At 54.0% G+C, this 17,527-nt stretch overlaps 1 protein-coding gene across 1 annotated transcript in view; it reads left to right on the forward strand.

Moving 5' to 3' along the window:
- Positions 1-17,527, forward strand: part of si:dkey-151g10.3 (serine/threonine-protein kinase WNK1) — a 38,298-nt gene that overhangs the window by 17,026 nt on the left and 3,745 nt on the right. The window contains exons 3-24 of the mRNA XM_047039701.1: positions 690-862; positions 1,972-2,192; positions 2,980-3,137; positions 3,330-3,418; positions 3,602-3,821; positions 4,047-4,329; positions 4,552-4,670; positions 4,840-5,046; positions 5,381-9,118; positions 9,510-9,553; positions 9,675-9,816; positions 9,936-10,052; positions 10,137-10,238; positions 10,375-10,423; positions 10,690-10,842; positions 10,951-13,394; positions 13,689-13,947; positions 15,747-15,829; positions 15,971-16,314; positions 16,536-16,771; positions 16,979-17,074; positions 17,225-17,406. Of these exons, the coding sequence (XP_046895657.1) occupies positions 690-862; positions 1,972-2,192; positions 2,980-3,137; positions 3,330-3,418; positions 3,602-3,821; positions 4,047-4,329; positions 4,552-4,670; positions 4,840-5,046; positions 5,381-9,118; positions 9,510-9,553; positions 9,675-9,816; positions 9,936-10,052; positions 10,137-10,238; positions 10,375-10,423; positions 10,690-10,842; positions 10,951-13,394; positions 13,689-13,947; positions 15,747-15,829; positions 15,971-16,314; positions 16,536-16,771; positions 16,979-17,074; positions 17,225-17,406 (9,459 nt within the window). The remainder of the gene's footprint in view (positions 1-689; positions 863-1,971; positions 2,193-2,979; positions 3,138-3,329; positions 3,419-3,601; positions 3,822-4,046; positions 4,330-4,551; positions 4,671-4,839; positions 5,047-5,380; positions 9,119-9,509; positions 9,554-9,674; positions 9,817-9,935; positions 10,053-10,136; positions 10,239-10,374; positions 10,424-10,689; positions 10,843-10,950; positions 13,395-13,688; positions 13,948-15,746; positions 15,830-15,970; positions 16,315-16,535; positions 16,772-16,978; positions 17,075-17,224; positions 17,407-17,527) is intronic.

Genomic DNA, 17,527 nt, shown 5'->3' on the forward strand with positions numbered 1-17,527 from the left:
CTCAATTGGTACAGGAAATATCCACACAAGGCTTATGCTTACGCTGAACACGCCTGCATTTTCTGATTTGAGCATTCGTGTCAGTGAGCCAGCAGCCTACAGAGGGCCTAGCAGTCGGTGTTCTGCACGGCATCACTCCTGTGGGATGGGGGGGGGGGGGGGGGGTCTGCTGCATCCGCCGTACCGTGGGGCAGCCTGGCAGATGCAGCAGAAATGTGTTTCACAGAGCAGGCTTGGGTGTTGCCTCGCCACGCGGGCCGACTGCCATTTTGCTAACCCCACCTAGTGGCCGCGGGGCAGTAGTGCCCCCATTCTGTCCGCGTTCTTGGCACAGTTGCTTGGTGACAGGAGGGCTCGCGATGACAAACCAGTGGTGCTTCAGACAGACAGTGTAGGGTCTGTCGCTGACAGCGCTGACTCCTGGTGACAGTCTGGCTCCTGGAGACAGTCCTCCACGCTTGGGTATTCAGCCTCAATGACAGTGGGGGAAGAGCTTCTGGTGAACGTGCTGGAAAAGTACAAAACCAACAAACATGTGTTTGTGTAAAGTGGGCATTCTGTTGTATATTAGGATAAGGGAGCCACTTGTATTACTGCTAAGCTATGGGTATTGACATACTGATGTTTTTACATGCCTATGTAGCCACTCTGGCTAATGTACAGTGTGTGTGTGTGCGTGTGTGTTCCAGGACCGCAAGCTGACCAAGGCAGAGCAGCAGCGCTTCAAGGAGGAGGCCGAGATGCTGAAAGGGCTGCAGCACCCCAACATCGTCCGCTTCTACGACTCGTGGGAATCTGTGCTCCGCGGCAAGAAGTGCATCGTTCTGGTCACTGAGCTCATGACCTCAGGGACTCTCAAAACGTCAGTGGCCCACACACACACAGAATGCACACACACAGAATGCACACACACAGAATGCACACACACAGACACACACACAGACACACACAGTGAATGCACACACACACAGACACACTTATACACACACACACAGAATGCACACACACACACACACACACACACAGACACACACACACACGGACACACATATACACACACAGACACACTTATACACACACACACACAGAATGCACACACACACACACACAGACACACATATACACGCACACACACACTGACACACATATACACACACACACAGAATGCACACACACACACACACACACACAGACACACTTATACACACACACACAGAATGCACACACACATACACACACACACACAGACACACATATACAAACACACACACAGAATGCACACACACAGACATACAGTCTTACCGCTTCATGTATTCAGCCATCCATAGATTTACATAAAACATACACGTTTACTGTTCCAACTCTATGATACACAGTTTATAAGTATTAAACGGTAATCAACTTCTTTTTTTTTTTTTACTAAACCCAGATAGTAAATACTCATGCAATGCTAAACTCATCATTCCTCGTCTTGATTCAGACACCTCTTTGCTAAAGTGTTTATATTATTTAGTGGTACGTCCTGGCTATTTTTGACTACTGGTTCAAAGCTTTGGAAGAAATGTGTGATTTATATACTGTAGCCTTTTTGATATAATCTGACGTATTACAGGGAGGAATTGTGTTTGATCATTTTCTGTATTCATGTGTTATTTGCATAAACCTTTTCACTTGAATTTGTTTCATGGGGCGGGCTAAGTCTGAAATAGCTGTGGGTAGTTTCTCTTCAACGTGACTTTTCTAACTAAATGGCACGTCTCCCTCGAGATATGGTTTATTGTTGTTCCTTCAACATGATGTGGTTTACATAATGATCTCCTGCCTGTCAGAGTACATGTTCCACTGGCAGACGAAAAAAACGGCCTAGATCAGTTCTACACACACACACACACCGCAGCCACACACCAACAGGTGTATTGTTTGGCCCGAAGGGTGACCTGAACAGCGCTCTCTCCCTCTTCTCCGTCACAGCTACCTGAAGCGCTTCAAGGTGATGAAGCCCAAGGTGCTGCGGAGCTGGTGCCGGCAGATTCTGAAGGGGCTGCAGTTCCTGCACACGCGCACCCCCCCCATCGTGCACCGCGACCTCAAGTGTGACAACATCTTCATCACCGGCCCCACGGGCTCCGTCAAGATCGGAGACCTGGGGCTGGCCACGCTCATGAGGACCTCCTTCGCCAAGAGTGTCATAGGTAGGAGACAGGCTTGGGTCTGTGTCGGTCTGGTCTCATGACCCAGACTCTGGGATGCATCTAAAGTCGGTTTGGAAGAGTTGGATTGTAAAGGGTGCATGGTACTTTCACTATGTTCTGTGAAGTGCTGGGGACAGGGATCTGCAAAGTGTGCACGTTCTGTCGACGCTTCCTGAACCTGAATGAGGTCGGGTTCGACTCTTTTCTTTTCCGGGCATGAAAATCGAAATCGGTTAGTTTCCTCTCAGAAGATCTTGTTGAGAGAGAAAGAAATCAAAGTTCCTGTTAGGGAGGTGGTCTCTGTAGGTCATGTGCCCTCAGTGGGACTCTGGACCTGATGGCATGAACACTCCCAGGGTATTCATTATTTACAGCCTATGTTATTACTTACAGGCTACTTCGAACTTTTCGAGTTTTCAACTATCGATTTTTTAAAGTGTAGGCCATTAAGTAATCTATAGTGGCTGCTCTTACTGCACATACATACAGACCATATATTCAGGCCCTCATCACGCTTTGCATTTGATTGATGCTCAACCCTGTAGAGCTTGACCATAGGAACAAAGTGAGGAACTCAAAGAATGTTGTCAGCCCCTTAACCAAAACAATATTTGGGGTTATTGACAGAGGAGGGGGGGGGTAAGTCCAAGAAAGACAACATTTTGGTTACAAATGAAGGAAGGTTGTAAGAACCAAGTCAACTAGAGTTTGGGTTCCGAGTCGTTCATGTTTGGATGGCTCGTGTTCCAGTCCTGGAGGGGTTGACTGAGATGTTGTCCTCTGGTAGGCACTCCTGAGTTCATGGCTCCTGAGATGTACGAGGAGCACTACGATGAGTCGGTGGACGTGTATGCCTTTGGGATGTGCATGCTGGAGATGGCCACCTCAGAGTACCCCTACTCCGAGTGCCAGAACGCCGCCCAGATCTACCGCAAAGTCACCAGCGTGAGTCTGGACCCTCCACCCCCCCGTCCCCCGTCCCCCACGGTCACTCCGGAATTCTTCTCCCTATTCAAACATCCCCGCTGCCCTCAGTAATGGACAATACCTCAGGCAACAGACTGTACCTTCACCATGCATCCTGACAACAGCCTCTCCTTTTCCTTGACAATAACGTGCATGGTTTCTCCTCTGCAGGGCATCAAGCCAGCCAGCTTTGATAAAGTCAACGACCCAGAGATCAAAGAGATCATCGAGGGCTGCATTCGCCAGAACAAGAGTCAGAGGTAAGGGCTCCGCTCTTCCCTCGTCGTCACGACGACATGACGTGCACTCGCCTGTGTCTGTGTCTGTGGCTGCAGTCGTGGCCCGTGCATCTCACGAAGGAAACGCGGACACAACAGGAGCGACACCCCGCGGCGGCCTCTTGGCGTGTGCCTCTTTTCACGTGTTCCGCCGTTTCTTCTCAGGCTGTCTGTCCGCGACCTTCTGACCCACGCCTTCTTCGGGGAAGACACGGGGGTGCGTGTGGAGCTGGCCGAGGAGGACACGGCCAGCCAGGACTGCCTGGCCCTGCGCATCTGGGTGGAGGAGCCCAAGAAGCTGAAGGGCAAACACAAGGACAACGAGGCCATCGAGTTCAGCTACGACCTGGAGAACGACAGCGCGGAGGAGGTGGCGCTGGAGATGGTGAGGGGGGGGGAGGCGTTGTTAGGGGGGTCGCGGTGAGGGAAGACCTCGGGGGCGTTGGGGGGGAGGTGTGGTTCGCCACTCACAAATCAAGCCGGGGCGGTTGTGACCTCGAATCTTTACCCTCACGATAAAAACGTAGAAAGGTTCCATGACTCTTTCCTGCCCGTTCCCCCTTCCCTTTCACCACACGCCCTCTGTCCCTCCCTCCCTCCGTGCTCCCAGGTGAAGTCCGGCTTCTTCCACGAGAGCGATGCCAAGGTGGTGGGCAAGTCCATCCGCGACCGGGTCACCCTCATCAAGAAGTCCCGTGAGCGGCGCCAGCAGCAGCAGCAGCTCCTCCAGCACCACCAGGGCCCCCTGGACGAGCAGCCCCACTCCTCCTACACCTGCTCCCACCCCTCCTGCCCCTCCTCCCTGGGGCCCGCCGCTGGCGCCGTGACAGGGGGAGGAGGAGGGCCGGGCGAGGCGGAGGAGCAGCCGGTCAGGCAGCAGCAGCACACCCTCAGTGAGATTTCGATGAATGACAGCACTAGCTGAACGCTGGCTGTACTGTAGAGTAGGTGCACAAGTAGCTGGACTGTATGTTCTACTATTGTAATGTAGATACAGTGTTATTGAAATTCACCTAAATGATGTAGATGGGCCAATGGGAAGGATCTTTTTTTTGGTAGCGGTAGCCCAGTACCTGTGTGGTTCACTGGATCCTGTTTCCTTCCCTTTGTCCCAGAAGCTGAGAGCCTGGCCCCAGTCAGCTGTGAGTCCTACGCCAGCTGCCAGAGCCAGGCGTACTCTCAGCAAGGGGAGTCTTACGCCCAATCACAATCCAGCATGCCTTCTGCTGCCTCTGTAAGTCAGCATTGTCTGTGTGTGTGTGTCTGTCTGTGTGTGTCTGTCTGTGTGTGTCTGTGTGTGTGTGTGTGTGTGTGTCTGTGTGTGTGTGTGTGTGTCTGTGTGTTTTTCCCCTCATCATTGTGTCTCCTGTGCTCATTCATTGTGCCTGTTGTCTTACCTCCAGGGTATACACAGCACAGGGGCCCTGGCTCACCCCCAGATGCTCCCCATTGGTCAGAGCGGGGGGGTTCCCAACGTGCCTATTGGTCAGAGCGGTGGGGTGGCCGTCATGTCCACGGGCCAAAGCAGCGGGGCACCTGGACAGGCATTCGTTCAGCCTGTTCCCATGGCGACGCAGATGTCGCCAGGTGTGCCGCCACAGTTCTCTCAGGTCAGTGAGATTCTCCGCTGTCGCCATGATCCTCCCACACTTCTACTGGGGCAATAGTACGACGCCTACACTACTTTAAGCCCGATACTGACTAATTACTGTGAATCAACTAATAATGAGAGGAATAACTATTAATAATTGTACTTAAACACCGATTTTCCTATGCCAGTTATTGCTGTACTTTCATATTATGCTTTCTAATAAAGGTTTGCAGTCCTTTGTTGATTATGATGTCCCCTGCTTACTCTTACCTATTTCTGCCTCGACATTTTCTCCCTCCCCTCTCCAATTCTCCATCTCCACATTATCATCCAATCCCATCCGCACGTCACAGCCATGCGTTTCAGGTGGATCACAGATAGCCACCCCGCACACATCCATGGTCCACTCCCAGTCCTACATCCCTCCGGCGTCCCCCCAAGCCCCCGCCAATGTCCTTGGGGCCCCCATCTCCATAGGGGATCCTGGCTCACTGGCAGGGGGGGGCGTGGTCCCCCTCGCCCCGCCACAGACCCAGCCCACTGGGCCCCCTGTGCAGCAGCCTGCTGATGTTGCCCTCTCGCCCGGCCCCACCTCACAGAGCCAGCCTTCTGGGATGCCTCAGCAGACTGCCGTTCAACAGCAGCAACAGCAGCTGCAACAACAGCAGCAGCAACAGCAACAACAACAGCAGCAGCAGCAGCAGCAACAACAACACCAACAACAACAGATACTGATGGAGCCCCAGGCCGCAAACCTCCCACAGCAACAGGCGGAGGCCCGTGTTCCTTTGCTCCAGCATCAGCAAGCGAATGCGATCCAACAGGCGGTGTCGCCACAGCCGCAGACAGAGCAGTCCCACTCGTCTCAGGCCCCCCTCCAGCAGCAGAGCGAGCTGCAGCAGGTGTACGCACAGCAAGCGCAGGTCCAGCCACAGCAGGCTGGAGCCGTGCCACAGCCCGTGGAGCAGCCACAAAGCTACGCGTCACAACCTCCAATGGATCTTCACGACCAGACCTTGATACAGCAACAGCTCTTGCAGCAGCAGCAACAGACGTTGTTACTACAGCAGCAGCAGCAGCGGCAGCATCAACAACAGCAGCAGCAGCAGTTGGAACAGCAGCAGCATCAACAACAGCAGCAGCAGTTGGAACAGCAGCAGCATCAACAGCAGCAGCATCAAGCCATAGTACTGGAGCCACAGCAGCAAGTATACATACAACAACAGCTGGAACAGCAGCAGCAACAAGCGCTGTTACAGCAGCAACAACAGGCCCAGCTACAGCAACATCAACTGGAGCAACAGCAGGCCCTCTTACAGCAGCAGATGCTGGAGCAGAAGCACCAACAAGCTATTCTGCTTCAACAACAACAGGAGCAGCAGCAACAACAAGTGCTGTTACAACAGCAACAACAGGCCCAACTGGCCCAGCAGCAAATGGAACAACAGCAGGCGCTCCTGCTTCAGCAACAGCTGGAAAAGCGACAACAGCAAGCGGTCTTACAGCAGCAACAGCTTGAGCAACAGAGCCAATTACAGCAACATATCGAGCAACGGCAGCAACAGCAAAGTGCCCTGCAACAAGCGCACCCACAGGCGCAACAACAACAGCCTCTCTCACAACCACAGATTGAAGAACAGCAACAGTTGGAACACCAAGCCCTGATACAGCAGCAGCTTCAGCAGCAAGCAATTCTACAACATCAACAGCAGCAGCAACAGCAGCAAGTCCAAATCCAACAGCAAATTGAACAACAGCAACAACAACAACAGCCTCTCTCACAACTACAGATTGAAGAACAGCAACAGTTGGAACACCAAGCCCTGATACAGCAGCAGCTTCAGCAGCAAGCAATTCTACAACATCAACAGCAGCAGCAGCAGCAGCAAGTCCAAATCCAACAGCAGATTGAGCAACAGCAACAACAGGCGCTGTTGCAGCAACAGTTGGAACAGCAGCTTCAGCAGCGAGCGCTGTTACAACAACAACATCAACAAATGATATTGAAGCAGCAGCAGATTCCGCAGAAAGACACGGGACAGCAGCCACCCCAAATGGCCGCGATTCATTTTCAACAAACTGACAAACAAGACACTCAGCAACAGTGTGAACAGCAAGCTTTGATTCAGCAGCAACAGGCAGAATCGCAGCAGTCAAGCCTTCCTTTACAACAACAACAACAACAACAGCAGAACGCTGTGTTGTTTCAACCTCACACAAGTCTTTTGCAGCAGCAGGTTCTAGAACAACACCAGGCTGCACTGGTACAGCAACAGCAAGCCTACATTTCCCAGCAGCACCACCCTAGTTCCGTGTCGGAGCGCCAGGTCCCTATTGTAGTCCCAGCCACCACTGAAGGGATTCAGGCTCTTGCTAAAATGGCCTCCCAGACTCAGGGCGCAGTCTCCATCCAGCCTCAGATCCCCACCCAGACTCCAGCTCACATTCAAGCCCATGTCCTGGCCAGTAGCCAGGGTGAAGCTCGCCCACAGAGCCAGGGCCACGTCCCAATACAGCCTCAGCCCCCTCCCCAGGCTGGGGTCGAAGCCCAGACGCACCTACAAGTGGTGGCATCGATCCACAGCCAGCCTCAGCCGGTCCCGCCCCAGGCTCTCGTGCAGGTTAGTCATCCCACTCCAGCTCCCATGCAGGGCCAGACGCCCACAAAGACAATGATCCTGCCACCCCAGGGCCAGATCCAAGCCGTGGAGGGGATCCCTCCGCAGGGCCAAGCCCACCCACATCCTCAGCCCCCAGTGTCGGCAGTTCCAGGATCCTGCCCAGTTCAACACGAGGCCCCGGCCCAACACAGTGCCCCGATATCAGGAATGGTGCAGCCTCAAATACAAACCCTAGCTCAGGCTCAACTCCAGATCCAGGCCCAAATCCATGTCCAAGCTCAAATCCAGGCCCAGGCCCAAATGCAAGCTCAGGCCCAGGTCCAAGCCCAAGCTCAAATGCAAGCCCAGGTCCAAACTCAAGCCCAGGTCCAAGCCCAAGCTCAAGCCCAAGCTCAAATCCAAGCCCAAGCTCAAATCCAAGCCCAAGCTCAAATCCAAGCCCAGGCCCAGGCTGCTGCCACTCATTTACCTATTCAGTATGTCCCGGCCCCTCAGCCCACGCACCAACCCATGCCGTCAGTCCAGCAACAACAGCAGGACATCCCGCAGGTTGCACAACAGCAACACCAGCTTCAGTGTCAACAGATCATCCTGTCTCCTGGAACTGTCATGGCCGCCGCCCCTGCTCCAGCCGTTGACCCTAAAACGTTGACCTCTTCTGCTCAATCTATCCAACATCCAAGCAGCCAGGCGTTTGTCCAGCCCCAGCTGCAGCCCGTGTTGCAGGCCCAGCAGCCGGCCGGAAGCCCAGCTGTCCAGGCGGTAATCCAGCCTATAACTCAACTGGGGCCATCGCCTCTGCAACCAATTGAGCAATACCAGAGGCAGCTGCAACAGGTCTCCCCGGCACAAAAACAACAGCAGCAGCAGATTTCTGCTCAGTCCGTGCCCTCCCCGCCCCCCCCGCTGGCCCCCGTTCCCCTGGATCAGCCTCAGCCCGCCCCCCACGCCCCCCCGCCACATGCGGGGGCACAGCAGCCGGACCTCAGTCATGCAGCCCAGAGCCAGGTTCGAGTTCTGCCCCTGTACAGCCAGGTGGTTGCTGGGCCAGCCCTTTCCCCCCAGCATCAGGCCCAAGTCCAGGCCCAGATCCGGAACACTCTCCCCGCACAGACCGCCACCCAGCCTCAGATGCACGCGCAGGCCCGCGCTCACACGCACTCACACACACAGACACACGCCGAGGCCCCAGGGGGGATGGAGCAGCCCGCCCACCCCCAGGCAGTCACGCTGGAGAGCCCCTCTCGTACCTCCTGCCACCCCGCCTCCCTGCCACACCTTCAGCCTGCCGCTCCTGCCCCAGAACCGCCCCCCCCTCCAGAGGGCCCTGTGCTTCTCCCTGGGCGGGCTGATGGGGCCCCTGCCTCCCCTCTTCCTGTCGCCTCTATCCAGTTGCTTGACTCTAATGCCCCCTTGCTGCCCCCAACCTCGCTGCAAGACTGTGACCCTACCCTGCTGGGCATTGCTCAGGTACAGAAGCACACACTAGTGTTAGTTCTAGTTGTTATGTATCCGTCTTACATTCTGTGAGACGGATGTGTGAATGCTGTTTGGATGGAGAAGTGTTAAGCTAGTTTAAGTGCCCTCATGTTGTTTTGCCTCATTTGAGTCACTGGTTTGGACTTGATATGAAGTACTTACTTGATACGTTGATAAAATTGGTTAAACTAACAAATACTAAATTAACAAGATCAAGGGTTCTCATTTCCTTTCACTGGGTTCCAATAACATTTAGTTTGGATTGTTTGATTTAATTTACTCGTCGCAAATGATTTGGTATTTCTGTCTTGCCTGTGTTTTTGGTACGTTGATGTGTATGTCCGTGTGTGCTTCTCCCAACCTTATCAATGTGACTGTGCAGGAAAGTCCAAACCAGTCAAGCACAGAGAGACACTTGTCATCCGGGTACGTCTCACCATAGTAGCACCTGCTTGTTTTGAAACATCTACTTTGTGTTTTCCCATTTCCAGACGAATACACTGATATAAAACTGTAACGTCATGGGTATTGCCTGCTTGTCCCATAGTTCTGTCCCAGCCAATGGTGAAGAGGCCCTTCAGCTGTTGGCCAATGGGAAACTGGAGAAAGTCAAGTCTCAGCGGAGGTCCTCCTATCAGAGACCGGAAAAAGGCTCCCACTTTCAACTGAGCATGCTTCAAGTTTGCCAGGTGCTGCTTTTTGAAACCCGTGAATCTTTGCATCTTTGTCGAATGAAATTCGGGATCAACCTCTTATGTCTTGTGTTCTTGAATCAAGATTGAAAGCGTCTCATTCTGTGGTAAAACAGGTGTCCAGCACTGGAGACAACATGGTGGAATGCCAGCTTGAGACCCACAGCAACAAGATGGTGACCTTCAAATTCGACATAGAGGGCGATTCTCCAGCAGACATTGCAGATTACATGGTAACTCCTCCGACTGGTCTCCCATTGTGGGCCGAGGCCCCCACAAAAGGCCTCCTTCCTCATCAGCCATTACGTCTCCTTCAGGTGGAAGAGGACTTTGTCCTCGAGTTGGAGAAGGAGACGTTCGTAGGGGAGCTGAGAGCCATTGTGAAGAAAGCTCAGGAGATCCTCCATACACACTCGCAGGTCTGAGCGTCCAGCCCATTGCGTCTGGTCTTCCTCCGAACAAATTGGGTTTGGTGTCATGCGATCATACATGTATGTAATGCAATCTTGCTTGCATGTGAACATGGTGTGTGTCTGTGTTCTGTCTCCCTGCCAGACCGGTTCCATGGACCAGCTGCATGTGAGCACCCCATCAGGCTCAGCCAGTGAGTCATCCCTGCTCTAATCTCTAATCTAGTTATGGTTCAAACAAGGAAAACACATCATATTTGCCGTAATCCGTTTACACATACAGATGGACGTGATATGGTATGTTACCTTCCACTTCTCTCTCTCTCTCTCTCTCTCTCTCTCTCTCTCTCTCTCTCTCTCTCTCTCTCTCTCTCTCTCTCTCTCTCTCTCTCTCTCCATATCTCTTTCTCTCTCTCTCTCCATATCTCTCTCTCTCTCTCCATATCTCTCTCTCCTCCAGTGGACGCGGCCCCTCAGTCGTCCCCAGTGGGACGCTGGCGGTTCTTCATCAACCAGACCATCCGACACCGAGACTCCCAGTCCAACCAGGGGGCCTCCACACCGCCCCCCACTGGCGAGACCAGGGTACCACAGTCCTTAGACGCTGAGAGAGGTAACCTGTTTCCCCCCTCCAAAAACCTCCAATGTTCGGGGGGGGGGGGGTCGAAATACCATGTGTCAATAACATGCACTAACCCTCCCCTCTCTCTGGCCGACGTAGAAGGGGATGGATCCCAGAAGCTGGAGTCCTTCACCGGAGCGCCCGCCTCGCCTCCCTCTCCCTCCCTGTCCTCCTCCTCCCCTCCTGTCTCCACCGCCTCCGCCCCCTCCTCCATGTCCGCCCCTGCCACCGCTGCCCCTGCTCCTGACACGACTGCCTCTGTCAGCCTCTCTGCCCCAGCCTCTACTCTGTCTAGCGCAGCCTCCGCTGTCCCCCCCGCCTCGGCCGTCCCGGCCTCCCCGGCCTCGGAACCCCTGGACCAAACCTCCAACGCTGCCACCTCCCTGCCCGCCCGCGTACCCACTACGACTGCCCCGGTGGTTGTCCCCGCTAGCATTGCTCCCAAAGCCAACGCTTGTCTAACTGAAACTCTCACCTCCCCTGGAACTACTGGTAGTTCCACCCAGGGTCACGGCCGGGGTCAGGGCCAGGGCCAGAGTCAGGGGGGTGTAGGTGGAGCTGCCTTTGGGCAGTGTGTTTCTGGAACGGAGCCCGCCTTCACCTCCACCTCTGTTCACTCTCCCCCGCCTGTTGCTGCGGCAGTGACCTCCCCTCCCGTCAGCCACTTTGGGCTGGAACAGCAGCCTCAGACACAGCAGTCTCAGACACAGCAACAGAGACAGCTCCCAGTAACTCCACAGCTACAGGGAGTGCAGCAGTGCAGTCCTTCCCAACAACAGCAGCTTCTCGAACAACAGCAAACCCAACAAGTGTACCAAGAGCAGATGCAGCTACAGCAGCAAGCACTGCAGCAGTCTCTCCAACACCTGCAGATCCTGCAACAACAACAACAACATACAGAGGTACACGTTCAGCTGGGTCAAACGGAGCAGTTGCAGAAGCTGCAGTCACTACAGCCACAGACTGAAGTCACACAAATGTCCCTTGGGCAGACTCCACAACCATCTGTTCAACCACAAGCACCCCAGTACAGCCCACAGTTACATCAGTTATCACCACAACAACCTGTCATGCCACAACAACTTGTCATGTCACAACAACCAGAAATACCACAACAACCTGTCATGCCACGACAACCAGTAATACCACAACAACCTGTCATGTCACAACAACCTGTAATACCACAGCAACCTGTCATGTCACAACAACCAGTAATACCACAACAACCAGTCATACCACAACAACCTGTCATGCCACCACCACAACAACAGCAACAGTCACAGATTGAACTGCAGCACCAGCAGCAGTTAGACCTACAACAGACACTCCACTTCCAGCAACAGCAAACGCTTTTACAGCAGCAACAGCAACACCAACAGCAGCAGCAACAACAACAGCAGCAGCAACAACTACAACAGCAGCAGCAGCAGCAACAGCAACAGCTGCAACAACAACAACAGCTGCAACAACAGCAACAACAACAGCAGCAACAGCAACAACCACCACATCAACAGCAACAACAACAACAACAGTCATTTATGGCTACTGCAACCTTACAGCTGGATCAGTCAGCGCAGCGGCATGCTCCACCGCAGTCCCAGGCAACCAGTCAGCTGTATGTCCAGCAGCAGTCAGCACAGCAGCTGAACATGGGCCTGATGCATCAACTGCAGGGTCAACAGCAACTCTCTCAGCAGCTCCCCCAAGAGCCAACACAACAACAACAACAACAGGAGCTGGTTAAAGCTGTGGAGATGGCCTCCCAGCAGGTGCCTCAGGCCCAGCAGGTCCCTCAGGTGCCTCAGGCCCAGCAGCAGCAGACCGTTTCTCAGAAGCTGCCCTCTTTCCAACAGTCTGAGTCGGAGCTCTCCACTGGAGAAGCCAGTGTGACGGAGGAAACAGGCAGCCTCTCTGCCCCTCCACACCCCTCCTCAGACTCCTCCCTGCCCCCCCTGCCTCTGGGCGCCTCCGACTCCCCTTTGCCCCCCCTCTCCCTCACACTGACCCCCTCCCCGGCCCAGCCCTCCTCCGTGGCCGAGTCGGACAGCGAGGGCCCGCCCAAAATCGAGTTTGTAGACAACCGCATTAAGACCCTGGACGAGAAGCTGAGGAACCTGTTGTATCAGGAGTACAGTGGTAGTGGGGCGGGGCCGGTGGGCGGAGCTGCCGGGGCATCTGCCGCCGCCGCCGCCACCTCGGTGGCCTCCACCTCAGCGGGAGGGGAGGAGTCCTCCGAGCCCCACTCACTCCCACCCTCGACCTTCCCCATGTCCCCCTCCTCCTCCGAAACGTCCCCGCACTCCTCCACCTCCAGCACCTCCTCCACCACCTCCCGGTCCTCCTCCGCCTCCCCCGACCCGGAGAGGGGGAGAGGAGGGGCGGGGGAGGCGCCCGACGCGCCCCAGGACCCTGCGGCGCCCGGCCCAGTGGAGAGGCAGCCTGCCCCGTCCCTCCCCTCCCCCTCCGCCTCCCTCCTGGTCTCCCCCCGCCGTGACTCAGCCATGTCCCAGTGCCCGCCTGTGCCCGGAGAACCCGCCATGCTTGTAAGTCTGGGCCCCGCACCAGAGGTCAGCTTCGTACCATCAGTACATTTCTCAATCTCAAGTCCAATTAGAATGGCTCCTTTGTGTACCTTACGTACGTTGTTTGATGGTTCGATCGAAATCCTTTTTGATTTTCGTTTTTTTGAAATGCCAGTGTTGCCATTAGTGAAAACCTGTGACCTTTCAGAGTCTCTCTTTTTCCTCTCTTGAGTCTCTCACCTCCCTGCTCATCACCACGGACACTCACCGCTGTGCCCTGTCCCCCCCCCCCCTCCTCCCCCCCCTTCCCTCTAGGCCGCCCCCTCACATTCTGACACCAGTACCCCAGGAGATGCCCCGTGGCCCCCCACTCAGCAACTCATCCCCCTCCAGCCTGGACCGCATCAACAGCAGCAGCACCACAATGCAGGAGGTGGATATTTTGGCCTAAACCTGACATGTCCTAGTATCAGAAATCCTGTTAGCAAGAAATCCTGGACTCGCAAATTCAAAAGCTGGGCTTGCAAACTGCGCCACTCCGCCAGCTTGTTCAAGAAGCCCAGAGTCCAGCAAGGTAGCGTCTTCTTAGATAACGAGAGAGAGAGAATGGGGTGTTGGGGGCGGGACTAAACACAGCCTTAATATCTAGTTCATAGTGTGTAACATAGTGATGCATCTTGTTCAAACTGACAGGCGTTATTGCCAAACAAATAATTGTGTTGTTACTTAGTTGTTATGCTGTGTATATTTATTTGTAGTATTTCTATCGTAATGTAATCGTCGTTGTTGTTTAGGTGTTGTTGATATCACTACATACATACATTCCTTATTTATTTTATGATTTTTTTGCAGAATGGCTTTACCGAGTTTCATTTGGGAACTTTTCCTTTCTTTGCATGGGTTTACTCACCCGGGGGTGGAGAACAGTGTGGAGTGTAGAGAAGGGAGTACAGAGAGGGTCAGAGTGTGATCTACCATGGTGCCTCTCTGGCCCTCCTCCCTCACCCCTTCAGCCCCCAGGAGACCCCCTCCCAGCCGGCTCTCTGCCCTTGCCGCTGGCACTGACAGACACACACAGACCACAACTTAAGGCTGCACTGTCACACATACCAATGTCAGTTATGTAACATGCCAGGCTGGGCGACTGAGCCCGTACCCGTCAACACGTCCTGAACATTCTGTTACATTCAGCATCAGTCATTTATTCCCCGCCACCCATGGCAAGATACAAACACTCTATACAGTTTGGATCCCTTACATTTGCTTATAGCGCAGAGTCTTACACTCCAAAGAAAAACCATTTGCCTTTCCTGTATGTGATATCCTAGATTATGATGGTCATAATTTACAATATACATCACATTATTTTGTAGCATTCTTCTTGCATGTATTTGGTATTGGTGTGCTTAGCTCTAGCTTTAGATACGTGTATCTAGATGTATTGTTTCAACGGCATATGTGTGAACCTGTGCAGTCCAGGTGCACCTTGTGTTCGACATATGCATGTGTGTATACGGCAACATATCATGACAACTGTGAGTGTTGCACCATCAGCTACACACACATCCAGCTGTGCAGTCTCCATGCTGACCTCCCATGATGCAGTGAACCCATATACACACTCTGCGTATACAACGCTCCCGGAAATCAGACACCGCGGCCGGTATCACTGTTGAACCCCGTGCCGACAGGCCGGTGATATCGGTTACCCGGTGTGTGATTGGGACGTTGTGTGTGTGTGTGTGTGTGTGTGTGTGTGTGTGTGAGTGAGAGAGTGGATGTGAGGGTGGGTGGGGATGTACCAACGTAAACTCAATTCATCTGACATCCCATCTGAATTCTATGCTTTTTTCTGTTCTAGTTCTTGGCTCTTTATTTTGGATGATTATTACTATTATTATTATTATTATTGATTTATTTATTTGATCTTTAGCTCTTTTTTAGCTCTTTCCCACACCCCATAACATTTGAGTTTTCCCCAAACACATTTGTACATTAATTGTTTTCACTGTGAGAAATGTTTATTTTTGTTGAATTGTCAGTATTTCCAATTGACTACCAATACATTGTCACACATACACATCAAAAGGCTGCCAGTAATGTGACGTCATATTTTAACACCGCATTTCCCTGTCTGTGGTGTTGTGTGTGTCCCTATCCATGTGTATGCTTGTACATGTGTCCATCCGTCTCTCTGTGTGTGTGTGTGTGTGTGTGTTTGTCTTTTTTCCTGTTTGCATGTGTCTTTGTTCTCCTCCCTCCTTGGTCATGTGACTGTCTGTCTCTGTGCCTGTGTCTCTGTCGTCCTCATCTCGCTGCTCCCTGTTGGTTTCAACCCCTTCCCCCCCTCCCCTCCCCTGCTCTCTCTGTCAGATGGAGACTCCAGCCTGACGGTGAAGGAGGAGAAGGAAGACTCCTCCCTGAATGCCTCTCAAGCCCACCAGGGCCGCTTCCAGGTAACTGCACCAGTTCAACCGTATAATCCTCTTTGTCTAAAAGGTTGTCGTCAAGCTGAAAGTCCCCCGAAAAAGGCTGAGCCTGAACTTGCGGGTACATGGTCAGGGGTGTCAAAAACCAAGCCTCCCCTTCTCTCACAGGTCATTCCAGTCTCCCCGGCCCCCATGGCCTCTCCCCCCAAGGCGGCCCCCTCCGGCCAGGGGAGCGCCCACAGGAAAGTTGGGCGCTTCTCCGTGACGCAGGCCGAGGCCCGGAGAGAGGAAAGCAACCTCTCCGACAGCTCCCCGGCGTCTCCCGACCTGGAGAGAGAGCGGAGGAAAACCCGGGGAAGAGAGGGCGAGAAAGAGGAGGGCAAGAGGACCCCGGCCCACCCAGCTCGAGGCCACGCCTCCCGCGGGCACTCCCCTCTGGGCAGCAGCGACGATGACGAGAGCGAGCTGGAGGACGAAACCCTGAGGAAAGAGCTGCACAAGCTGAGAGAGAAGTGAGAGGAGGAGACATTTTTCAAAACGCAGTTCACAGCCGTTAACGTTTTTTTTTTGTCCCGTTCTGACTCATCTAACCCCTTGTTCCCTATTCCCTCCCCTTCTGTCCATACCTTCCTTCATTCCCTAATGTCCTCCCTCTTTCCTCTTGGCCATTTGACCCCCCCAACCATGTTTGATTCCGTCCCCCCTCTGCCTGTCTTTGGTTTCCTCCCCCCAGACACATCAAGGAAGTGGTCTCCCTGCAGACCGAGCAGAACCGAGAGCTCCAGGAGCTGTACCGGCAGCTGCGTTCCCTCAAGGACCACCGGCACAACCTGCCTCTCCCCCTGCCCCGCACGCCTCCCCTCCCCTCCGGACCCCCGGCCCTCTCCCCCCGCCGGCCCAGACCGGCCAAAGTCAAGCTCCGGCCCCGGCCGCACTCCCACATGGATAACAATGGTGTGGTGCATTCCGGTAAATCTCCTCTCTCTCTCTCTTTGGATCTTTTCCTATCCCGTCTCTCGCTGGCTCTCTGTGTCTCTCCCTCGATGTGTCTCTCTCTCTCTCACACTCTGGCTCTCATTGTTCTTTTTGCTCACCGACACGACATGCAGCCCGTCACGCAGTGTCAACCGTGGTCCGTGTTCAGAGGAGCATGTGTGTGTTTGTGCACCTCTCCAGGGATGCAGCAGGCCAGCAGCTTCTCGTGCGGGGAGCAGAGCAGACTCCCCCTGTACTGTAACACAGAGAGCCCCCACACACAGACTCTCCAAAGAGGTGAGGCTCAGGACTTGGCAGGTTTCCCCCCCCAAAAAACACACATTCATACTTGGCTGGATGGATGAGTTGGTGGAAAGATGAATGGATGGATGTCCCTGGAGAGGAAGGAGAATGTGACTGAGCCCGTGCCCCCTCACCTCTCCCTAGACCACAGTCCTGCAGCCCAAGGCCTGGGCGCCAGGAAGAGCACGTTCACAGACGAGCTGCACAAACTGGTGGACGATTGGACGAAGGAGACGGTCGGCCCCGTCCCGCCGAAGCCCTCGCTCAATCAGATCAAGCAGATTCAGCAGGTGCAGGAGCTGGGAGGCTGGAGCCAGCCCACTGAGGTAACGCCCAAAAGTCACAGCCTCCTGCCAAAACCAACGGATATAAAACACTCTTTCATACCCTAAGCCATTTCACTGCTAAACTCCTGTAGTAAACAGTAATACCAGTTCACCCACCCAG

This window comes from Hypomesus transpacificus, chromosome 18, assembly GCF_021917145.1.
Source record: "Hypomesus transpacificus isolate Combined female chromosome 18, fHypTra1, whole genome shotgun sequence".
NCBI classification, from domain to species: Eukaryota; Metazoa; Chordata; class Actinopteri; order Osmeriformes; family Osmeridae; genus Hypomesus; species Hypomesus transpacificus.